The following is a 21,994-nucleotide window of genomic DNA, read 5'->3' on the forward strand; positions in this document are numbered from 1 at the left end:
GTTGGCCGAATATCATGTGTGAAAGTAATGTTGTGAAACCGGAGTTTGGGTGTTTAATTAGGTTGTGTCTAATCAGCCATGTGTGTGACCTCTCTTTCCTAAACAGGAATTTGTTGCTGACCAAAAATCCAGTCACAGGCGTGGCTATAGCATATGTGTGCACAAATCTATCAGTAAAGGAACTGACCTGAAAAATTCCTGTATACTAACAAAATAGGTTGAATTGAAAACACTTGTTTTGATCATTTTGTGTGGGAAGAAATGTTGAATTAGTCATAGTAATTATCAAGGCAATTACAGCAATTTCATTTACTTACAAGGAGTAAATGTTCCTAGAGTTGATTGTGTTAACTTACATGAAGTGCAGAATGTTACAAATATCATTCTCAAATTAGTCAAAAAACCTGAAACTCTTCTCAGAGCTGGTGTTACTGGGCCATCTCAAAATGAAAAGTCAGACTACAGTCAACTTGTTGCATGCACAGATTGTGCTGAATGCATTAAACCTTTAGCAGAGTTCCACATTTAAACAACTTCTTTTTTCCCCCAGATGGCCTGTTTTCTTACCATCTTTTTCCTAAGTATCTGTGTTTACTCTACTGTCTTCAGAATTCGTGTATTTAACTATTACTACTTAGCTTCACATCATCAGACAGATGCGTACAGTCTCCTTTTCAGTGGCATGTGAGTATATGGCATATATTTTGCAGATTTTGTGTCAAATATTCAATTGAAAATGTCCATGAAACTTTCATTTATATTATTTCTTTTATAAATGTATTAGTATAAATCTACTGAGCTTGTACATCATTATTCCTGTGGTACATCCGTATGAGTTCTTAGTGCAAGAAATTGAAATGCTGTTGCCTCTCGCATTTGTGCAGGTTATTTTGCCGTCTTACTCCACCACTATGCTTGAACTTTTTGGGCTTGACCCATATGGATGCAACAATATCTCACAAAAACACTCAGCCAACTGCTTATACATCTGTAAGTACAGGAAATGTGGGTTTGAGCCTTCTACATTGTTTGGACAATAGGCAAAATATTTTTAAACGCTTCTTACAGAAAGATTTAGATACTCAAATCTTTTCGCTAGTATTAAACAAAGTAGAAATACTTATTTATTTACAGACCAGGAGTTTGTTAATGTTTGCCAGGAGGCATCAATAGCTCTATTTTTTCTGTTTTGGTCTCTTTATCCGAAGAAAGTAAAGTATTATCCTCAAAAGTTCAGGTTGTTCTTCACTTCCTAATAGCTTTGGTTTCCACTGGCTTTAGCATATGGAACATCTTTATAGTTTGGGAGCAAATCTAACTTGCCACTGAAAACTAGTGAGTTTGGTTTTACTGAAAAACCAGTTTCTGTAGGATAGCAAGTTACATCTTACATGTTTGTTGCTAGCAAGTAGATTCTTAGTATTGTCCAGAGACTCCTTTCACAGCAGATGAAAAGATCCACCAGATTTGAACTGGCTCTGGATTAGGTGAGACAGCAACATCTAGCATCTTAGAAACCTATGAGCTGATACACTGTTAGAGGCAGCCTCTGTATCTGGTTATTCTGGGTCAACTGTCTGAATTAGATCTGGATGATAATATTTACCTGTGTTTCAGTAACTGTAAAGGATTGTGTGTTTGTGTGTTGTGGACTGAAAATGGTGAAATGACATAACCTTTATGGATATATGTAGAATATAGCTGATTAGTTTCTCCATGTGGATTTTTTTCTTTCAGATAATGGGATCCATGAGAGTCCTGTCCTTCATTGCAGATGGATTCTATATATATTACCCAATGCTTGTTGTCATTCTCTGTATTGCCACATACTTTAGGTAAGTATTTACCAGATAGAACCTCCACATTTCTTTACATTAATAGTACTAGTTTCAGCAATCAGGAAGAGGTTCACTTCTCCTTTTCCAGCAGTTGAGTTGTGACATATTAATAACTGCAAAAAATAAAGCAATAAATTGCTATTTATATATGTGAAATGTGTACATTTAAAGGTTACCAATTGTATGAACACATAACTGAATTGTGAGGTTGTTTTTCCCTATTAAACTTCATTCCTAGATTTTGAGGTCTGATCTGTTCAAACTTTGGAGGCCATGAATATTTAGATTCTGCTTTTGAGATAAAAATTACTGTGAGGAAGCTATGTTTTCAGCAAGGTTTTCTAATAAACTAAGAAGCATTAGTAGAAACTTCAGGTAGTGAACTTTCTGACAGACTCATAACAAATTTCTGATCCATCACCAGACTTCAGTTCAGAAGTATAGTGTGTTAATCTTGTTTCCCTAAGCCACAATTTGTTGAAGGCTGGAAGGGTAACTGCAGAAAATACTGTTAACGTGCGTGCTTTATCCTTACATTTCAAAAAATCTGCTTTTGACCACTGTAAGAGATATTTTGGTCTGACCTTGCTTGGCTACATTTATGTTATGTGCACTTCGTCAATTTTGCATCACCATTCAATCAGAAGCAATGTATGTGTTTTGAGTCATGTAGAATTAGTTAAATGCCTCGAATGTCCATTAATACTCTGCGTACATCCATAGATAGTGAGGCAACAAGGATCCAGGCCTAGGTTTTCCCTGCTTACCTTTAGCTTGGGTGACAAAACTCGTGGTGGGGACAAAAGAACCCCACCACTGAACAGGAAAGGCAATGACAAGAAAATAGTTGGTGTGAATTCTCATCCATGATGATCCTGAGTCTTTAATGCCGTACTGAAAAGGAAGAAAAGAAACTCAAGGAGAGGAAGTTCTTTTACATTAACTTTAATGCCCTCTAATAAATCAGATAGATGCAAAACTGGATGTTTAATTAAAATCTATCAAGGGAAGCTGTCTCCCTTGTTTGATCCAGAAGTCTTAAAGTTCAGATTAGTATAGGAATAAAACATCTCAGCATCAATATACAATGAAGCCAACTTTGAACATGATAGTGATGCTGTACTTTGGAGAGAGGAAAACAATAACAAAACCAGCAGTTTTGTGTTGCCTGGTATGACGTTGAAAAGGTGAAAGTGGTTCCATGCTATCTAGTTCCAGGACTTAAAAAAGATGGAGCAAGTTTATTATCTGACTGCTGCCTAATGGGTATCTGAAATGGCAGCCAGCATCCGTACAGCTTAAAGAGGATGCCAGACATTTCTCCTGAGTGAAACCTGAGATGAAGGTGGCTTTCTTGTGTTTACTGTTTCAAAACCACAGAAATAATAATAGGCAGAATTTTTATAGTAATTGTCTTCCGGCAAAGAAGAGCCAGTGAGATATCATATGTATAAATTCTATTGTATCTAAGAACATTTCGAGCAATTGTCTTAAGTCATTTACACTACTCTCAGACTATAAACAGTTTTAGTGCTCAGTTTGAATAGGATTATTCGAGCACTTCCAGTTGGATTTAGGACCATGTCACTGTTCTGAATTTCCTGATTTCTCAGCATAATAATCTGTCTTCTCTTTAGTATTGATTTTTTAACTTGAATTGCTCATACATTTCTAAATAATTTGTTCTACATTTTGCATTGTAATATATTTTAACTAGTCATTGTAAATTAACAAAGGGATTGAATTGCTTGTCCTGCTTTTACCAGTTTAGGAACTCGTTGTTTGAATCTTTTGGGATTCCAGCAGTTCATGGGGGATAGTGAAATGACTTCTGATTTGATTGATGAAGGAAAAGAACTAATCAGAAGAGGTAAGTTACATCCTTTATCCTAGTCTTCCTACAGAATATAATATGTTGTTGCATTAAACTTGTCTGAAATGTTGCACACACAAAAAAAAGGCATATAGCTTGTCAATGTTTTGACAACTGTACTGAGGCAGTCTACTGCACAAAGTGCAATAGACTTACAGCCTTGTAGTTGCTGTACAAACAGCGCTGGACTTCATTGACATCTTAAATGAAGTATCAGTTTTACTCATCCAGTATCTGAATTTTAGATGTTTCTAAATATTTTACAGTTCATTGAAGTGGTGCTCCTTTGAGGTCATTACTAATCTAATAATACGTGAGCAGATTTTTTGTAATCTGTCATAAAGGACAGTTAGGACTTAAATTGTCTGTATCATCAATTGTCTGTATCCATTTTAATCTTTCTTTGTGTAGGTGTGTTGACTGAGCTGGCCAAATTCTGTCATTTCCTTTAGGATTTTTTTACTGTTTCAACTATGTTTTATCACAGAAAGCATGTTCTGTAGAGCTGCAATTATCTATTGTTTTGGAGAACTTTGGGGTTTTTATAATGTTTTTATTGAAAATGTTTCATAAAATTTGTTGAAAGCTGTCAGGGTTCTTAAGTAAATATTTAGAAATAAAAATCTCTGGATACAATGCTGTATTATGGAACACTTCAAGTCTCCTTTCATAGTTTATGAAAAACAAAAGCTAGATTTACTTAGAGTAGTAGTGTTTCTTATTTGGAGAAAGAGGAATGTCTCTCATTCTCTTCAACAAGAGGTTACTATTTCTTCGATACTGTGATGTTACACTTGCAGCTCAGTAGCAGATTTTGACACACACTATTTGGCTTATACTTTGGGCGTCACAGAACTTCAGCAAGATTTTGGTTGAGTAATGCTCAAGTTTCTTCTTAGTGTCATGCTTTTTCCAAGTATTTCTAAGAGGTTTTTTTTTGCTTTGCCACCTGATACCTAGATGTTCAGCCTTGACTCAAGCTATCATCATTATGAGTTTATTTTAATGGAAAACTCCATAATGATAGACAAACAGCATTATCTTTTGGTTTTATTTATTTGAGCCATCTATTTCAATAAGTATCTTTACTAGTTAACTTAAGTTTTTCATTGTTGAAAAAAAAATACTGGTAATGATTTTTCTTGTATGGAGCTCACACAATTGTTTTTTATCTATAGAGAAAAGGAAACGACAAAGGCAGGAAGAAGGTGAAAACAGAAGAAGGGTATGAGATTGTTGTAGCTAATTGTAATATTAATATACTACAATATCTGATAGGATTTGCCATTGCTATTTAATTGTGTGCTATATTTAACAAAAAAGTAAGTCCCCATTAATTGATGGAATCAGTTTAAACTTGTGGAATAGTCTTGGCTGACAGGAAAAAACATAATTTCTGTTCTAATTTTAAAGGATAAGAGGGTGCTTGTGGTCACACTACTTGGACACTTTTGTTACTCAGTGTGCTGTGATAATAGTGTATGCCAGTAGGTGTAATGAGTATTAAAAAGGGTCCAGCTTTCTAGGGTGCAGAATAATCTGAAATGGTTTATTATCAGGCTCTTACGTTGATGCTGCTGTGCTGGTAATAACTGCATTTGCAGTGTCATATTCACTGAAATGGGGACTGTATATGCCTCTCCCAAACCTACCCATTTATTTTTTTGAGACGAGAGATTTACATTTAAGGCAGAATTAATACTGTTACCACTGAGGAACAGAGATCTTTGATTCAAATTGTGCTTTGAGTGCATACTGAATTGAAAGATTTATGAAGGCAGTTATCTGAATAAAAAATAATTCAGGCAGATTCATTTTGAGCAGCTTCAGTTAACTATGGCTTTAGTTTTTCATTAATTTATAACATTTGGAATTTAGTATAGAAAGTCACAATCAAAGAGAGAAATCAAAAGGTTGTGTGCAAAAAACCAAGCTGACTAAAGGAAGCAAAAGCCAGTATCTGCAGAAAAGCAAGATAATACCGGAACTAAAACCTCTTTGCTTTTCAAGCTCGGGGATAGTGTAATTTCACATGACAGCCACTACTGCATAGACCTTTCTTGTAACTCTCTACCCCTTATCTCAGAATTTTAGAACATTTTATTTCGAGTGTTTTGTGAAACAAAATAGTAGCAAATGCATGTTGCATTTAGTGTACACTGAAATGATCTGACATTAAGCAGCAATTTCAGTTCAACAGCAGTTCAACAACTATTTGAGATGTTACCTATTCTTGCAGTTTGCGCATTTGTTCTTGACACTCTTGGGGCTTTTCAGTGTTACATTTTACTGGATCATGACTAAAGGTTTGATCCTTCTACAGCTTAAACTTGTAACATATGGCATAAATTAGCACAGTAACTTTGAGCATACCAGTTCCTACCAGTCCGTAATCTGAGGTGTAGATATGAATCTGAAGCATATTAAAGTTATTGGAGCAATAGGGAAAAGTTTATGTTGAGATGTGAAGTTAGAAAATGTTAACGTACTAAAACATGATGGAATTGAAAGACAACAGAACAAGTTTAGTAAACATGGAATGTCCAAGTGCTTTTTGGTGCTCTCTGCATCTGGTTATTTTTCCATTCTACCGCTAGGTGGAAGTAGAAATCAAGAAAAGCAGCGTTCTCACCTTGGAGCAGTCGCTTTGAGTGCAGATTTAATATATAGTTGGTTTTCTGCCAGTCTTTTTTCTAAAGAACAGAGTTAGTGGTTTAGTGAAGGGATTTTAAATTTTGATTAAAAAAAAAAGGGATTTAAAATCTTGATTTTAAAACAAAACAAAAGTTCTTCCTGTGTCAAGATACTGAACAGGAACATTTTCAAAGTATTGCTTTCATAGTCTGATGCTACTGACCAATGAGCTCTAAATTGTGGTTCTGAAATATTTGTTCATTCGACATATGCATTTTCTTCACAGCTTATGTTTTTTTTTTTTTTGTAATTTTTCCAGGAATGGAAGGAGCGGTATGGAAATAGAGACGATTCCACTAGAAACAGAGTTGTGCACACAGACCAAAAAGAATCCAGCTTCTCAGAGACCAATACCAATAGACGTAAGCTTTGTGGGTTTTGAGGGGAGTTGGTTTTGTTTTGTTTTTTTAATATCTTGTCTCCACAATACTTGCTATGTGAGTAGCTTCAAAAGTGCTCCTTTTTGTCTTAGATGATGTGCCCTTCTGTGGCACAGTGCCACCTTGCCCATTAAAGACACCTGAAAAGAGTGCTGTGTTTTTTCCCATCTTCAGCACTTCAGCTAGTTGAGGTTGGAGATTCTGACTAGTCTCAATTACTTGGTCTTCTTATGGGACATGTAATTACTGCAATTAGAGTAGCAGTTGTCAGGAAAGAGATGTTATATAGGTTGTGTCTTGAAGTTGAGAGTTTAAAATCTTAAAATATACCTCTTCTAATTGCAAATGAACTCCCTCAGACTGAAATAATGGAATAACTGGATAGACAACCAACAAATGTAAAGCAAATAACATATCACAAACTCAGAAACCCAATTTTTCAGAATTGAATAACTGGTAGAATAACTGAAATTGTATGAAATTATATTTTAACATTAACCATAAGAACGTGTAGCATTCCAGCACCAAAACAAGCTGTAGGTCTGGCCTACTGAAGGTTGCAGAGTGAACTGCAAAACAACTGTATTGCATTAAGTCATGGCATTGCCTCTTTAAAAAAAAACAAACCAACAAAAACACAAAACAAAACCAAAAAACCTCCAGCTAGCTTTAGTTAAAGTGGGAAGTTGGGAAGATGAATGGATGATTGGTAGATTTAGTAGTAAAGTTTGCATATAAATTATTTTTTGTTGTTGTTTGTTTTGGGGTTTTTTGTTATTCTTTGCAAATTAGACCTCATCCTATTTGAGGGGCAAAAGAAAAATTTTAGTTGCATTGCAGTGGAGATACAAAAATGGAATACTACATATCCAAGCATGTAGCCAGATTTGGTTTAATATTGAATCTCCTCTAAATCCTTGCACTTCTATTTTGGATGAGATAGTAGCAAGTTATGATTCTGGTCTTTTAAGTTTGATGTCTTTACACACTCCAAGGCATTCATAGACCAAATCAATGTCTTTCCTTCCTTTTACCTATTCAGCACTATCAAAGTATACCCGATCAAATGGTAAGACTGAAAGGGATAGAATAGAACTCCTCCAGGATGCAGAGCCTTTGGATTTTAATGCTGAGTCAATTAATGATGACCCTCTTGAATCGGACTCGGGAAGGTGAGGAGTCTTCTGTGTTATTTGCAATTAAATGATACTGTCTTCTGGCTTACAACAGCTGTATCAGATGGTTTTATATTAATAGACTTTTTAAAAAAAATGTATCGTGTCACATAACTCTTTTCCTTTCTTCCTTCTCCTTTTCTGTTTTAAAACCAGTTGAAACCTGAAGGGTTTTCAGTTTTTTTAGAAATGTTTGGGTAAGATTTGAGTTGAATATAAATTCATATGTCGGTGTAATCTGAAAAATACTACGTATAAACCCAGAACACTGGAGAATTACCTACTTTAGAAATCTTAGTTGATTTCCCTGTATAAAAACCATCATAAAGGGCTGCAACAGAGAAAACAGAGTATTACAGGACCAGTAGTTGCAGGAATACACCTGGAATCAAATCTTGGAACTACTGGAGTAAGTTAAAAACTGAATTAATTGAACAAAAAGTCCCAGTCCTGCACAGTGTAGCTCTGTCCATGATAGAGAAATCTGTAATTCTGTGTGACTGCAACTCCAGATTTACTTAGTTGTGAAATAGAGTATCTTATGTGACTGCTAAGCTCTGCTTATATTGAAGAAACAAGTAATGCATTTAATGGGTGCTTTTTTTATCTAAGTAGTTATGAGGTGAAGCTTTTAATAGAAATAACTTTCAATTCCCTGACAAAAAGGTACAGTTTACATTATTTTTCATCTGAAACTATCATAAAAAATCCAATAAAAAATCATAAATTGTTTCAGTTGACTTATATCTATAATGGGAACAGTTCAGAAGTATGCGAAAAATGCTGTTAAGTGACACTGCCAGGTTTTACAGATTGATTTGTTTCAGAAGTTGGTTCTTTTTAAGCACAAGAGTTTAAAGAGTAACTAGCCTAGCAGTTCTGTCAGCTATTGACGACTTCACAGTGTGGAAGGGGTAGTAGTCTACAAAAATAGCAGTATGCATATATAATTCTTTTGGAGTAAATACTTTTCAAGTACAGTGTCTGAAGTCTTCTAGCACCGATGTAACTTTGCAGTGTGAAACTTTCTGAACTTTTTTCTTTAAAAGGAAAATCTGAAGCCACAGAGCTTAGTTCAGATTTCCTCTAGTAACCTACATTTCATTTCACAGAGGTAATAAATCAAGAATAATTGCATATGAACTTTCAGTTCACTTAGAAATAGCTTGAGTAACATTGATTTTCAAAACTATAGCTCCTGCAATAGTTGCAGGCGTTTTAGTACAGTAAGGGCACTAGGGACGCTATGTTCTGGCTTTGTGTCTGTTTAGGTTTTGTTAAGTACTGCACAGAGGGGGTACACTGTGTTTGCACTGAAACTTACTTGTCCTTTAAACATGCTTTTAAAATACATTTGACCAACAATTTGTGCAGCTTCTTTGTTCCCACTAATTATGCAGCCATTTTTTTAATTTTCTTTGATACTATTTCTTTTTGGAATACTGAATGAGATGTTCTTTTAATCACCCAAACTACTTTAGGATGCTGTTGTTTGCCCATTTGGTTTTGTTTTGTTTTGTTCAAAATAAGGGGGGGGAGGTGGGGAGAAAAACATTCTGTTCAACAAAAGCATTCAACTCTTTTCCTTTGTATCAGGAAGCAAAGTTCTTTAAGACTCCCAGTATTTGTATCACTGTTTTTCTTGGTCACATGAGATTTGATCACTGTCTATCAAATTTTCATGGAAACAGGAACTCAGTAGAACTTCAAAATCTGTAATTTATTAAGGAGTAAAAGTGCAGTGAGAATTATATGATTTCATAAGTCTTCATTTTTTTATTTCCTGTGATACTTTTTCATGTTTAAAATTGATTCTGCAGGTACCAGCCTGGTGGAAGATACCTGTCAATGTCTCGAAGCAAAATATTTGATGATGTCTAAATTCCTCAAAGCTGAAGATTTGGTGGATATCTATTTCCTATTCATTGTTTGGTAAATAGTGTACTTATGATATATCGCTGAACCAGAAAAGACCATTTTTGTTTAAAAAAAGAATATGAAGGAGCAACTGTTTTGGAAATGCACCTGTATGGTAACTTTCACTACTTACGACAAGAATGTGCTTCTTCTGTTGTAGATATTGTTGTGCGTCAGTGTGGGCTTTTTTGTTATGACCAAAAGGAGAAGACTATTACTTAAGTTAGTAGAAGATAAACTTCATCAATACACCTAGGGCTCAACTTGAACTGTAATGTGAGTTTTAGGAAGGGGATATTTTGGATGGAATTTTTTTGTATTTTACAAATGCTGTGAGAGCATCTTAATGCATCCAAAGTGCAGTTATATCAATTACTGTAGTAAACACTTTCTATATTTTTTCTATTTGAACTTTATGCCTAGTCCAAAACCTACTGAATTAAATAAAGGCTTCTTTTGGTTTCAGTGGTCTTTGAATCAGACCCTGTATAAGCAGAAAGATTGAATGGCAGGCTGTTTTCCATTAAATCATAAAATACATGTTCCAGTGTTTAAGGGTGGCTAAAAAGAAGATGGAGACTCCCTTTTTACAAGGAGTCACGTCACATGGAAAAGACAACGGGTAATGGGTACAGGTTGCTCCTGGGAGATTCTGATTGGACATAAGAGGAAAATTTTTCACAGTGAGAACAATCAGCCATTGGAATAATCTCCCCACTGAAGTGGTTGATTCTACAACACAGGATGTTTTTAACATTGAGGTCCCCAGTTCAAGAGAAACGGGGAACTACTGGAAAGGGTCCAGTGGAGGGCTATGAAGACGATTAGAGGACTGGAGCATCTCCCTTATGAGGAAAGGCTGAGAGCGCTGAGCCTGTGTAGCCTGGAGAAGAGAAGACTGAGAGGGGATCTTAGCAAGGCATACAATATCTTGAGGATGAGTGTCAAGAGGAGGGGGCCAGGCTCTTCTCAGTGGTGCCCAGCAACAGGACAAGGGGCAATGGGCACAAACTGCATCACAGGAAGTTCCATCTGAATCTGAGGAGGAACTTCTTTTCTTTGAGGGTGACAGAGCCTTGGAACAGGCTGCCCTGAGAGGGTGTGGAGTCTCTTTCTCTGGAGACATTCAAAACAACCCTGCATTCAATTCTGTGCAACCTGCTCTAGGTGAATCTGCTTTAGCAGAGAGTTGGACTAGATGATCTCCAGAGGTCCCTTCCAAACCTAACCATTCTGTGATTCTGTGCTTTTGTCAACAAAGGTTGGACCAGATGATTCTTGGGGTCCCTTCCAACTTGGTATTCTATGATTCTGTGAATTTTTGGCATAAATTTTGGAGCAAGAAAGCAAGCAATTGGTCAAGAAAGGCCATTTCTTTTTCATTGTATGCAGATAAATGATCTTAGCATGTGTAAATAGTTGAAACTGAATATGAATCAGAGTTTCACTGTCATATGAGCATATGTGCAATAGCAAGAATACATTATCGAAGATAAGACATCTGCTTAAGATTTTTACAGTTGTAACTGTTGAAAATCTTGGCACACTAGTGTTTTTGTAACTGCAAAAGAATATAATGTGAAAATTGAGTTAAATGCTGAAACATTATAATTTGCACACACCTCAAGCACGGCTTCAAATTGCAAAGTATTTCATTAAAAGAAGGGAAATACATAGCATGACTAGGTAATGGTAAACACTTTTAATGTCCCAGATGCCCTGGTTGCATTATGTATCTGTTTTTAAGGTGCCTGTATTTTGCAGTAAGTCGTTGCAAGAAGAATAATGCTTATTCATTTGAATGCCATTCAAAAATGCCAATTATTAACAGTGTAAAAAAGCTTCACATTAATTTCATTGGTGTAGATATATTTTTAAACTGTAGTTAGTGGAATGAATTTTCAAATGTAATCATAAGGTAAAAGATGTGGTCAAATTCATGATATCTTTGGAAATTTGGTTAATTTAAATTGTTGCTTTATTGCAGTTTGTCTTAAATCTTTACCACTTGGGAGGTTTCTTATGTGCTTATTGCAAAGTTACATTGAAAACTGACAGAGAACATGTTTCTATCATAAATTCTTTATTGTGCTTAAAAAACAGACATCCCTTAACACAGCTAGGAATGAGTTCTTCTGAAAAGTAAATTTTCATGAATGAGGTGTTTTAGTAATTTTTAAAAATAGTCTTTGTTTTCTGAAGTAATTGTTAATGGGGATCTAACTACCTCCTATGATTTAGTACATCATGTGTTCTAACAGTAGTGGTATTTGTAATATATTAATCAGCCTGTTTGAAAACACTGAATTGTTGCTATGAAGGAGAAAAAATACTCTATTTGTATAGAAATAATAATATTAATAAATCGGCAGACATAAGATAATTGTCAGTTCTGTTCTTAGGTGAATACACTGATCAACAGCCATGCCCTCATGTATTCAGGCTTACGCAGTGTCCAGGTTACCTGTGAGAGGACACTTTTTTTAATTTGGGTATTTTATATTTTGTAAAAGCTTGACCAGAATTTTACGGCTGTTTCAGGGACTGGAATTCGAGAAAATGAGACTCTTTTTGTTGGGGTTGTTCTTTAGCAACTTTATGTTGGCACCTATTCATTTTAAATCTACTTAGAAATGCTATCCTGAATTCAGCCTTACATGAAAGGGGTTGTATGTGTTCTTGCATATGCATCCACATGAATGTTCTTAGACTTGATACTTCTATTTTTAAAATTTGTATCTCATTTAATTTGTAAAAAGTTTCGGATGAAATAAGGTTCAATTTCTTTATTTAACTCTTGAAATGTCACTACAAAGGGATCTAAATTCAGTGCTAATAGAAAAGTCGTAGAAGGAATGTTTGTTTTTCTGAATGCATGTGAAGTACCCTTACCTAGCCCTTGCTGGCTTCAGAGTTGGAACCTTGTCGGGGCCTGTTTTTTCTCCTCTCAGAAAATTAGTGGAGTGGCTGCAAATAGGACTTTCAGGATTTTATATACCAAAGTAACTAGTCCCTGGTGTAAGCTCTCTGCGCAGTTTTCATTGAGATAGAATAATTTGAGGACTTGGCTAAATAAATAAATGGCAGTGGGCTATCAGTTGCCAATATAGAAATTCTGAGCTCAGTGAGGTGGGAATCCACTGACCTTTTTTTTAATGTTGCAGTGGAGTAGTGGAGTAACCAATGGTTGCTTTTTGAGCTCTGAAGATCTCAAGAATTCTCCTCTGGATTGTACTTGGAGATCCCTGGTGTCTCATGCTCACTGAACGCTGGGTGTTTGAAGTAAGAAGTTGATAAGTGAAGTCAGATTTCATCCATAGTGTTCATTGCTGACCAGCAGATACTCTTGCCCTATTTATGTGCAATTTGTAGGACAAGTAATTTAAAGTGTGTTTTGAACACCAGTTACAAGTTCATCTGACTAAATCTGGAATACTTTCAACAAAGAAATAGGGAGGACAGCTATAAAAGCACATAGCGGAAATAAGGGATATGCCTGCACAGCATTTACTGTGTGCTTGAGCTAGTTTTAAATTAGTTTGGTTACTGCTAGTACAAGTAATGCTGAACTTGTGTGAGGGCTATGTACCTAAGGATTTACCCCACTCCGAACTGGAAACGTTCAAGGTCAGATTGGATTGGGCTCTAAGCAACCTGATCTAGTTGAAGATGTCCCTGCTGATTGCAGGGTGTTGGACTAGGTGATCTTTAAAAGTCCCTTCCAACCCAAACCATTTTATGATTCCGTGATGATTCCCAGCCAGATTGCGGCAACTCTTGATGAGTTCTTTGCTACTATTGCTCTAGTCCTAACAGTACTACAGTAAAAAAAGTTAAAACTAGCTTTGGTATGTTTAAGCAGTGACTGTACCATAGGCTAATGGTGTTCTTGCATCATATTTGATGCTCCATATTAGGTGATATATAATATAACTGTCTTGCAAATTGTGCTTTTGGGAACTGAATGTTGGTGTATTTATTCTGTCACTATTTAGTCATATTTATTTGCAGCTAAAGAATGACAATTAATGTATTTCGTTTTTATATCGCTTTCTGAATTACTGAGCAGTTAAGGTATACTTCCATTTCATCATAATTTCCACAATTTCCTCTTCATCTGTGAACACCAAAAAAATCCCCCAAAACGCAAAAAAACCCACCCCAGTTAAGTAGAAATGTTTGAATATCTTCATGTCAGAGGTTCAAACCAGTGAAAAGAATCCATGCAAGTTGTAATGAACTTCGAAAAGTGGGAGTGAAAACAGTAGCTACTTTAACAGTGTGTCAGTGTTAGATTTCTTAAAAAGTATGGATAGCAAAAGGTCTGGTCAAACTTACTACTCCTACTAAATCTGTAGGTCTGTTTTTTCAGGCATTTAAAAATATACATATTCTGATACTTATATTGTGAGTGAGTCCTCTGCACTCTGCTTAAGAAAGGTGCATCTCTTGGCAGTGAAGTGAGAGTATTTTTATGAGGGAAAGTAAAAGATATGCAACTTCTGGTCTGTGCTAACAGTGACACTTTGGGCAAACTATGATGTATTTTTTTATTTAGGTACAACAACACGTTAAGAAGCAAACATCATACTACTGTAACTCACACTACTGAAAATCATGAGACTTAATTTGCCTTTATCTTGCAAACAAGCACTTGTAAAATAGTCATTAACAGTGTTAATGGGGATGGTGGAAAGCTGCGATCTTTTCAAAATTTATTCTTACTATTTTGAAACATAACCATGACAATGATTTTTACATAGAAAGTATTAAAAAAGTGATTGCTCTGATTTTCTGTACTTATGGTAATTTGTATTTTATTAAATTTATCTTGAAATACTCTAAATGTTATGTGAAAAATACAGTATTTTGTTCCAATTTTAATTATTGCTGTAATTACTTGCAATCTGAGAGGCTTTTACAATACTAAATAAGAGATTACTTTATGAAGGAAAGCTTTTTATGAAAAGGCTTCTTAAAGAAATCAGATATATCCATTAGAGACAAATGTAAGCATATTAATTATTAACAAAAACACTACTTAGGGTGTGTAGATATATATAGTCTCCTAGCTTTTAATTTTTCTTTAAAATTCAGAAAATGGTTCGTTTTTTCAGAGCAACTTAACTTGTGAACCTTGTACACTTTCTGAAACTCTTACATTCCTTTTCCCTAATGGGCTCTGCAGGAACACGTACTGCTTCTCTAATACTAGCTGTGCCTCTAATGAAGTAGTCTAGCCTGAAGCTGAGACACTCCTACACCATTTGATTACGTTAACAGAAACTCGGCATTCCTAGCAAAAAAAGCACTTTGAAATAGATCCCTTTCTAATGCATTAATTGCTGTCATTGTTCACATTGCATTGTATTTGGTGTCTTGTTTCATTCATATGGTGAGCCCAGTCAGGTTTGTTCTTGGTTTCTATTAAAGTGCACTGGAATGTATGTATTCTTCAGCATGCTTTTGTGTGTGCCTGTGTTTTAGTTGTAATTGGCAGGCAATAATAATATGCAACTTCAGTTGTTTCTTCAGGTTAATGTTATATTTGACATATTCCTGTGAATTATAATAGTTCCAGAGTGATAGCTTAGCTATCACTGTAGGAATTTATTAATTTCTATAGAAATACCTTCTATTTCTATAGAGGTACTGGAAGATAAGGGAATTAATTTCTAAGTATAGGTTTAGTAATAGAAGATCTTCATTGTCCAGTGTAATATCAAGATAGGCTGTAGGAGTGCTGCTTATGGATAGACTATCTTCTTTTGCCTTATGATACAAGTATGTATGCATAATACCTTGTTTTGAAATTCACTGAGTTACAAATTTTTCTCTGTAGTGTTCTAAATTATTGTACTGGATATATTTTTGAAATGTGTGTTAAAATATCTAGTCAAAGAGTTAAGCTGGCATGAAATAAATAATTTCTGCACTGCATTTTTCCTGGTGTATTTTAGATATTCATACCTCTCTGAAGTGTTTTTGTTAGTGATCTTTTAGAGAAATTTGATCTATTTCTTATTTCCGGGTAGAAATTAAGTTTTAGAAGACAGTCCAGCCTTGTTTTGGTCATCTTTTTGCATCATCTTTAAAAACCAAAATTGAGAAGAAGCTTGTAGACCTGCACATGTCATTGTCAAGAGTCCAGGGATGAGACTTGGACCCACACGTGGGGCCAGTACCTTTACTGACAGCTCACCCCAACTGTGGAAGCGCAAGCAGCTTCTGCGGATGCGGGGAGAAGAGCATCCAGGCTAGCTGAAGGTGTGTGCTGTCTGGAGGAAGCCTGTGAGGACCCTGTATGCTCCTGAGGCTGGCTGGGCACTGGGTGTTTTTGTGGGGCATAAGATAGGATGGAAGGTAGGGCTCCTACACCTCCCTCCTTTCCACAAGCAGTCAAAGTAGGACATAATTCCTTCTAGACGTCCCCAGCCATTGGTGAGAATAGAGGCAAGAGACTGTTTCTACTACAGCTGTCAAGAGACTGGCCCAGTGAAGGAGTTAACTCTGTCTCCTCTTTTGCTGCTTCCATATGTATCTTCTTTTGTCTTCCCTACAAAGAAAAAAAACCACCACAAAACAACAGGTGAAGGAAAAAAGAGAGGTGGTTGGGTTGTTTTTTTTTTAAAATATTTTGTTGTCTCTATGCAGCTATAGTAGCAGGGTGTGTTCTCAGGTTTCATTTTACATTCTGATAAAGTGGCATTGTTCTTGAGAGATACAGAGGAATCTTCTGGATAACATAAATAGAAAAACCATTCCCTGGAGCAATTAATCTTTTTAGCATATTATAATATTTATAACCACTAAGACTAGGTGATTCCTATATTTGGTATATTTATTGTTTCCTGTAGTTAATCTGTAACTGCTGTTTTAAGTGAGTTGCAGGAAACACTTTGCAGACCAGTCTGTGCCATCAGTGTGGTAGGAATATCTTGGGACTGTTGGTAAAGACTTCTCCTGTCACAGCTCTTCTGGGACTATCACCACTTTCTCTTCTGCTGGACAACCAAGTGTCTTTTCTGCATCTTTCTTATCTGTTTTTAATATATGTGAATTCAGAATAATACAGTAAATGAGCGATGCATGCAGATGTTGAAGATTAGTAACCAAATGTTCAGTTGACCATACTGAGCCATCTATCATAATCCAGTGGGTGGCATTTATTCTCTTGATGGGACAGGAGATAGGAGTAGCAGAACGGGGATGCATGGATTGAGAGCAGCCCGGCAGAGAAGGAGCTTGGCAGTACTGGCGGATAAAAGGTGGGACATGAGCTGGCAACGTGTGCACACAGCCCAGAAAGCCGACCGTACCCTGGGCTGCACCAAAGGCAGCGTGGCCAGCAGGGCGAGGGAGGTGACTGTGCCCCTCTGTTCCGCTCTGGTGGGACCCCACAGGGGTACTGCATCCAGCTCTGCAGCCCTCAGCGCAGGGAAGACACGGACCTGTTGGAGTGGGTCCACAGGAGGGACACAAAGATGATCAGGTGATGGACCACCTCTCCTATGGGGACAGGCTGAGAGAAGGCTCTGGGGAGACCTTATTGCAGCCTTTCAGTTCTTAAAGGGGGCTTATAAGAAAGCTGGGGACCGACTTTTTAGTATGGCCTGCAGTGGTAGGACAAGGGGGTAGTGATTTTAAACTAGAACAGGATAGAGTAAGACTACATAGAAGGAAGAATTTTTTCATGAAGAGAGCGGTGAATCAGTGGAACAGGTTGCCCTACCACAGAGAGGTGGTAGATGGCCCATTCCTGGAAACATTCAAGGTCAGGGTGGACGGGGCTCTGAGCAACCTGATCTGGTTGAAGATGTCCCTGCTGATTGCAGGAGGGTTGGACTAGGTGACCTTTAAAGTCCTCTTCTAACCCAAACCATTCTATGATTCCAGGAATGTTACGTGTATATTTTTTTTTCCCCAAGGTGGTTTGGATGTTGAAGTGAATCACTCAGCATAGTGAAGCAGCCACGCTTTTCCTCCAGACTTACTGTGATGCTTAAGCCTGACTATATAGTTCAGAGGATGGGAGTTGTCCTGTATTAAATACTAACTTTCCATTATTCCATTGTCAAATTTCTGTTTGCTCAGAGAGCAATATGAATTCTGTTGTTTAATTGTCAGTGGTTGCTGATGGAACTACCTTGCATGCTCAGTGAATTTTAAGTCTTGTGAAATAGCATTTGACTGACTGAATTGCCAGCGTTGTGAATTAACCTTGCTCTGCCCTTCTCACTTCACCTGTGCCACTCTGGTGCCATGGTGTGCCTGCCCCAGTGTGTTGTTTATCCTAGTCTGCTCTGCACACGGTGGTAAAGATCTTAACCCTTTCTCTTCATAAACGTTGTGTCTTTTGCAGCATCTTGTTATGTGTTGGTTCATTACACACCATTGTGTTCAGGTTTTTTGAGAGCTTTATCAAGAAGCCAAAGTTGGCCAGTGCCCAACTTGGACAGAAGACCTAATTTCTCTTTCCTTCCCAGGGAACATGATCTGAGCTGCAAAGAAAGAATCAGTTCATAAAGAGAGGTCAGCTATTGGAGTGGTTTAGGAATGTGGGTTATGCACAAACCCAAGAAAAGCTCTCAAGTTCCTTCCACAGGAACAGCTTACCTGGTTAAAGGTGTGTGTTTTGACTTGGTTAGTCAACGTCAAAGGAAAGATATGAGGCAGTGCCTGGACAGGCTCTGTGGAAACCTGATAAACCTTTGAAATCCAGGTGAACTCTTACAGTTAAACAGTTCATTGCAAAAGAAATAATTTCCAAAGCTTGGGGAAAGTCATCTATTCCAAGTAAACTTTGCAAAGGTCAGATGCTAGTGGGAATTCTTGTGTGTTCTATGTTCTTGTCTCCTAGAGGCTGGCTTCTTCCAGAAGTACTAGTACTCCTGTAAAAACATCATGCTTTTAATTTTTTTACATTTTGCTGTTTTTAAATCTATGGGAATTGAGAGGAAGATGCAAATGCAGTGTACTACTCTTGACATGTTTCAGTGAGCAAGCAACAGCTTTCAAGACCAGTGGTTTCACAAATAACTAGCATGTCTGTTGCAAGAGGCTAGCACTTGTGGCCACCAGTGTGACACAGCATCTCCCCCTTCAGAGGTGACTTGCGTGTGTCACTGTGTGTGGAAAGGAATGAGGCAAAGGGAACCCAGGGCAGAGAGAGATGGGACAAAGGAAGTGGATTGAGAGGCAAACCAAAGCGTGGGAGAATATTTGAGCAGTGGTGACAAGGAAGGTGTGAGCTCTGCCTGCTCCTGGGGTGAGTTTACACATGTTACTGCTCACAGTCTCACCTCAGATTTTCTGTAAGAAATCTGCTAGTAACATGCTGATGGCTGGCTGCCGAAGTCAAAGCATACATAGCTTTGTAGAGCAGCGATGAAAGCTTGTGTTTGGGCTTAGTACTGTATCTAGCCCAAGCACAACTCATGGCTTGAAGTTAAGAGGACCCTGACAGAGGGAGAAGGGAGAGGGAGTTGGGGGAGAGACTGAGATCGTGAGCAAGCGTGGTGCAATTCAGAGCACCAAAATAAAATAATCTTGGATTATTGCTTTTCAGAGACAGTTCAGTGGTAGATTGGGAAGACATAGACATTCGGAGTCAGGCTTTCTTGACTAATGCTTAAAAAACATCTTCACAAATTGCCAGGAACTTGAAAGCTCTGAGTGATAAACGTTGCAGAGGCTGTGGCTGCAGGCTTGAATGCTGATGTGTTGTAAAGCGATAGCCAAGCCAGTGCAGAACAGCAGGACTGGGATCTGCAGGCTCAGGGTCTGTCCCAGGTGCCCACAGAGGTGGGAGGCCCCTTTATCAAGGGGCCAACTGCAACAACTTCAGTGAGTGTCCCACTAGTTCTGAGTGATTTGGAACAAATTTAGAGCTAGAAATAAACACAACCTTAAAAACACTTCCAGAAAATGGGATGGACTTGCTGCCTGTTTAAGCAGACATCTGTTGAAATGCTGCGGTGGTATAACCAGATGTTGAGTCACCATTTACTGGGAATGATGATTACTACCAAGTCTTAGGAGTTACAAGCTTGATTCCACTGTTGTTGAAATGAAGATGTTCTTTGTCACTAATAGTACCAGACCTTGTCTTATGTGGGAGCTGTTAGACGTCTGAATGCGCTAGTGTATGTGAATAAACAACAAATATGAAACAGTCTTTCCATTAGCTATATGTTCTAGCTGTTGGAGTCCATAGCTAGTTGATCCTCATGAGAAGCTGTAATGTTCATAGAGTGGCAACCTTGAGCTTACCAACCACAGGGCAAGGTGACACTTCCGTTTACTTTGGGGTAGGTAGGCTAAACCAGTATTCCTCTGGAAGAACATGTTCAGCAACAAGGCTGAGAGTAGCTGGCTTAATGTCACCATGAGAAAAATTGAACTTTTGAATTTTGCTATGAAGCCTTTTACCACTTGCAGAGAACATTAAAACATGCCAGTCTGTGAAGTAATTCCTTGATTCTGACGGCACCAATGTTGGATTCAAGCAGTTGTTTCCTTGGATGATTGTACTCTTGAGATATTTTTTCATACCTCTATTGCTTTAAAATTAAGAACTCAAACAGTCTCTGCTATCTGCCACACGATCAGGAAGGATGGGGGTAACAACTGTTACCCCATGTAGGTTGAGAGAATTGTTAATACTTTTTTCAAAAAAACACATTCTATATAGACAGATTTGTGTTGGATTTGATTTTACCTTCTTTGCTGATATTTCCAAATTTGGTCTTTTCCTGACTTTCTGGTATCAGTGATCTGAGAGGCACAAAATTCTTCATATGGGTCCAGCCAAGTGAGGATGAAATACTGAGACACAACCCATAGGACTGTCCGTCCCAGCTTGTGGCCTGGTAGCAGCAGGGAACTCTGATACAGAGCACATCTTAATTTTTCTACAGCAGAGCAGGAGGATTAAAATCATCAACCATGTTATGCCAAACTTCTCCTTCAAGGAATTGAGGTCTTTGAGTATAATATTGGTGTGCCAGTTAATTCATCAAACTCGGGTAAGTACTGTTTGTATGGGAAGAAAAGCAAGACCCTTTAACTGGGTGCTGCCAGTCTTGAGAATATTAATTGCTACTTCCTCATCAGATCTATAAATTGTGAATTATTTAAATTTTAATGGTTTAGAAGTTAACAGATGTGGTTAACTTTTCAATTAATCCTGTTAAAAAGAGAAACGGAGAGTATTAAAAAATCTCATGCAGTAATACCTCTGGGTTAAAAAAATATCCTTGATGCGTTTTACCACTGAAATCCATATTGGTAAGATGAACTTTCAGAGCATGTCTGCAGAAACAGGAACGTGTATCTTGTTTCAGCAGCCTCCTTGGCAGCTGTATGTGTGACTGTCCCACTCATCCCATCCCACACCACAGCACACTTCTGGACTGCTTGCTTCTTTGTTTGTGATGACCATGGGTTGCTTTTCAAGAAAGCAATGTCAAGATAAGCATCACAGTGCCTGAAATAGCCTCAGCATAAGAGTGAGGCAAAGTCCTGCCTCCCAGGAAACCATGGACAGACTTGAAAAATTCTAGACCACAGATTATGCTGGTAGGCAAAATCTGTTTAAGTATCTATCCATGTATATAGCTAGCTGTCCACACCAGCCACTTGAGAAACATGCTGCTGCGCTTTAACCCCATCTGGCAACTAAGCACCACACAACCGCTCGCTCGCGCTCCTCATGGTGGGATGGGCGAGAGGATCAGAAGTGAGAAAACTCGTGGGTTGAGATAAAGGCAGTTTAACAGGAAAAGCAAAAGCTGCACATGCAAGCAAAGCAAAGCAAGGAATTCAGTCAGCACTTCCCATGGGCAGGCAGGTGTTCAGCCATCCCCAGGAAAGCTGGCTCCATCACGCGTAACAGTTATGGGGAAGACAAACACCATAACGCTGAATGTCCTGCCCTCCTCCTTGCCCCAGTTTGGATATATCTCAGCATGTTGTTCTATGGTTTGGAATATCCCTTTGGCTAGTTTGGGCCAGCTGTCCTGCCTGTGTCCCCTCCCAACTTCTTGATCCCATGCAGCCCCCTTGCTGGCAGGGCCAGAGAAACTGGTAAGTCCTTGTTTTAGTATAAACATCACC

At 37.7% G+C, this 21,994-nt stretch overlaps 1 protein-coding gene across 1 annotated transcript in view; it reads left to right on the forward strand.

Annotated features, from left to right (window-relative positions):
• Positions 1-10,376, forward strand: part of LMBRD2 (LMBR1 domain containing 2) — a 42,701-nt gene extending 32,325 nt beyond the window's left edge. Inside the window, exons 12-18 of the mRNA XM_037372990.1 lie at positions 885-990; positions 1,738-1,835; positions 3,605-3,708; positions 4,890-4,936; positions 6,665-6,767; positions 7,828-7,957; positions 9,781-10,376. Of these exons, the coding sequence (XP_037228887.1) occupies positions 885-990; positions 1,738-1,835; positions 3,605-3,708; positions 4,890-4,936; positions 6,665-6,767; positions 7,828-7,957; positions 9,781-9,841 (649 nt within the window). The 3' untranslated portion in view covers positions 9,842-10,376. The remainder of the gene's footprint in view (positions 1-884; positions 991-1,737; positions 1,836-3,604; positions 3,709-4,889; positions 4,937-6,664; positions 6,768-7,827; positions 7,958-9,780) is intronic.
• The last annotated feature ends 11,618 nt before the right edge of the window (positions 10,377-21,994 follow it).

This window comes from Falco rusticolus, chromosome Z (assembly GCF_015220075.1).
Source record: "Falco rusticolus isolate bFalRus1 chromosome Z, bFalRus1.pri, whole genome shotgun sequence".
Classification (NCBI taxonomy): domain Eukaryota; kingdom Metazoa; phylum Chordata; class Aves; order Falconiformes; family Falconidae; genus Falco; species Falco rusticolus.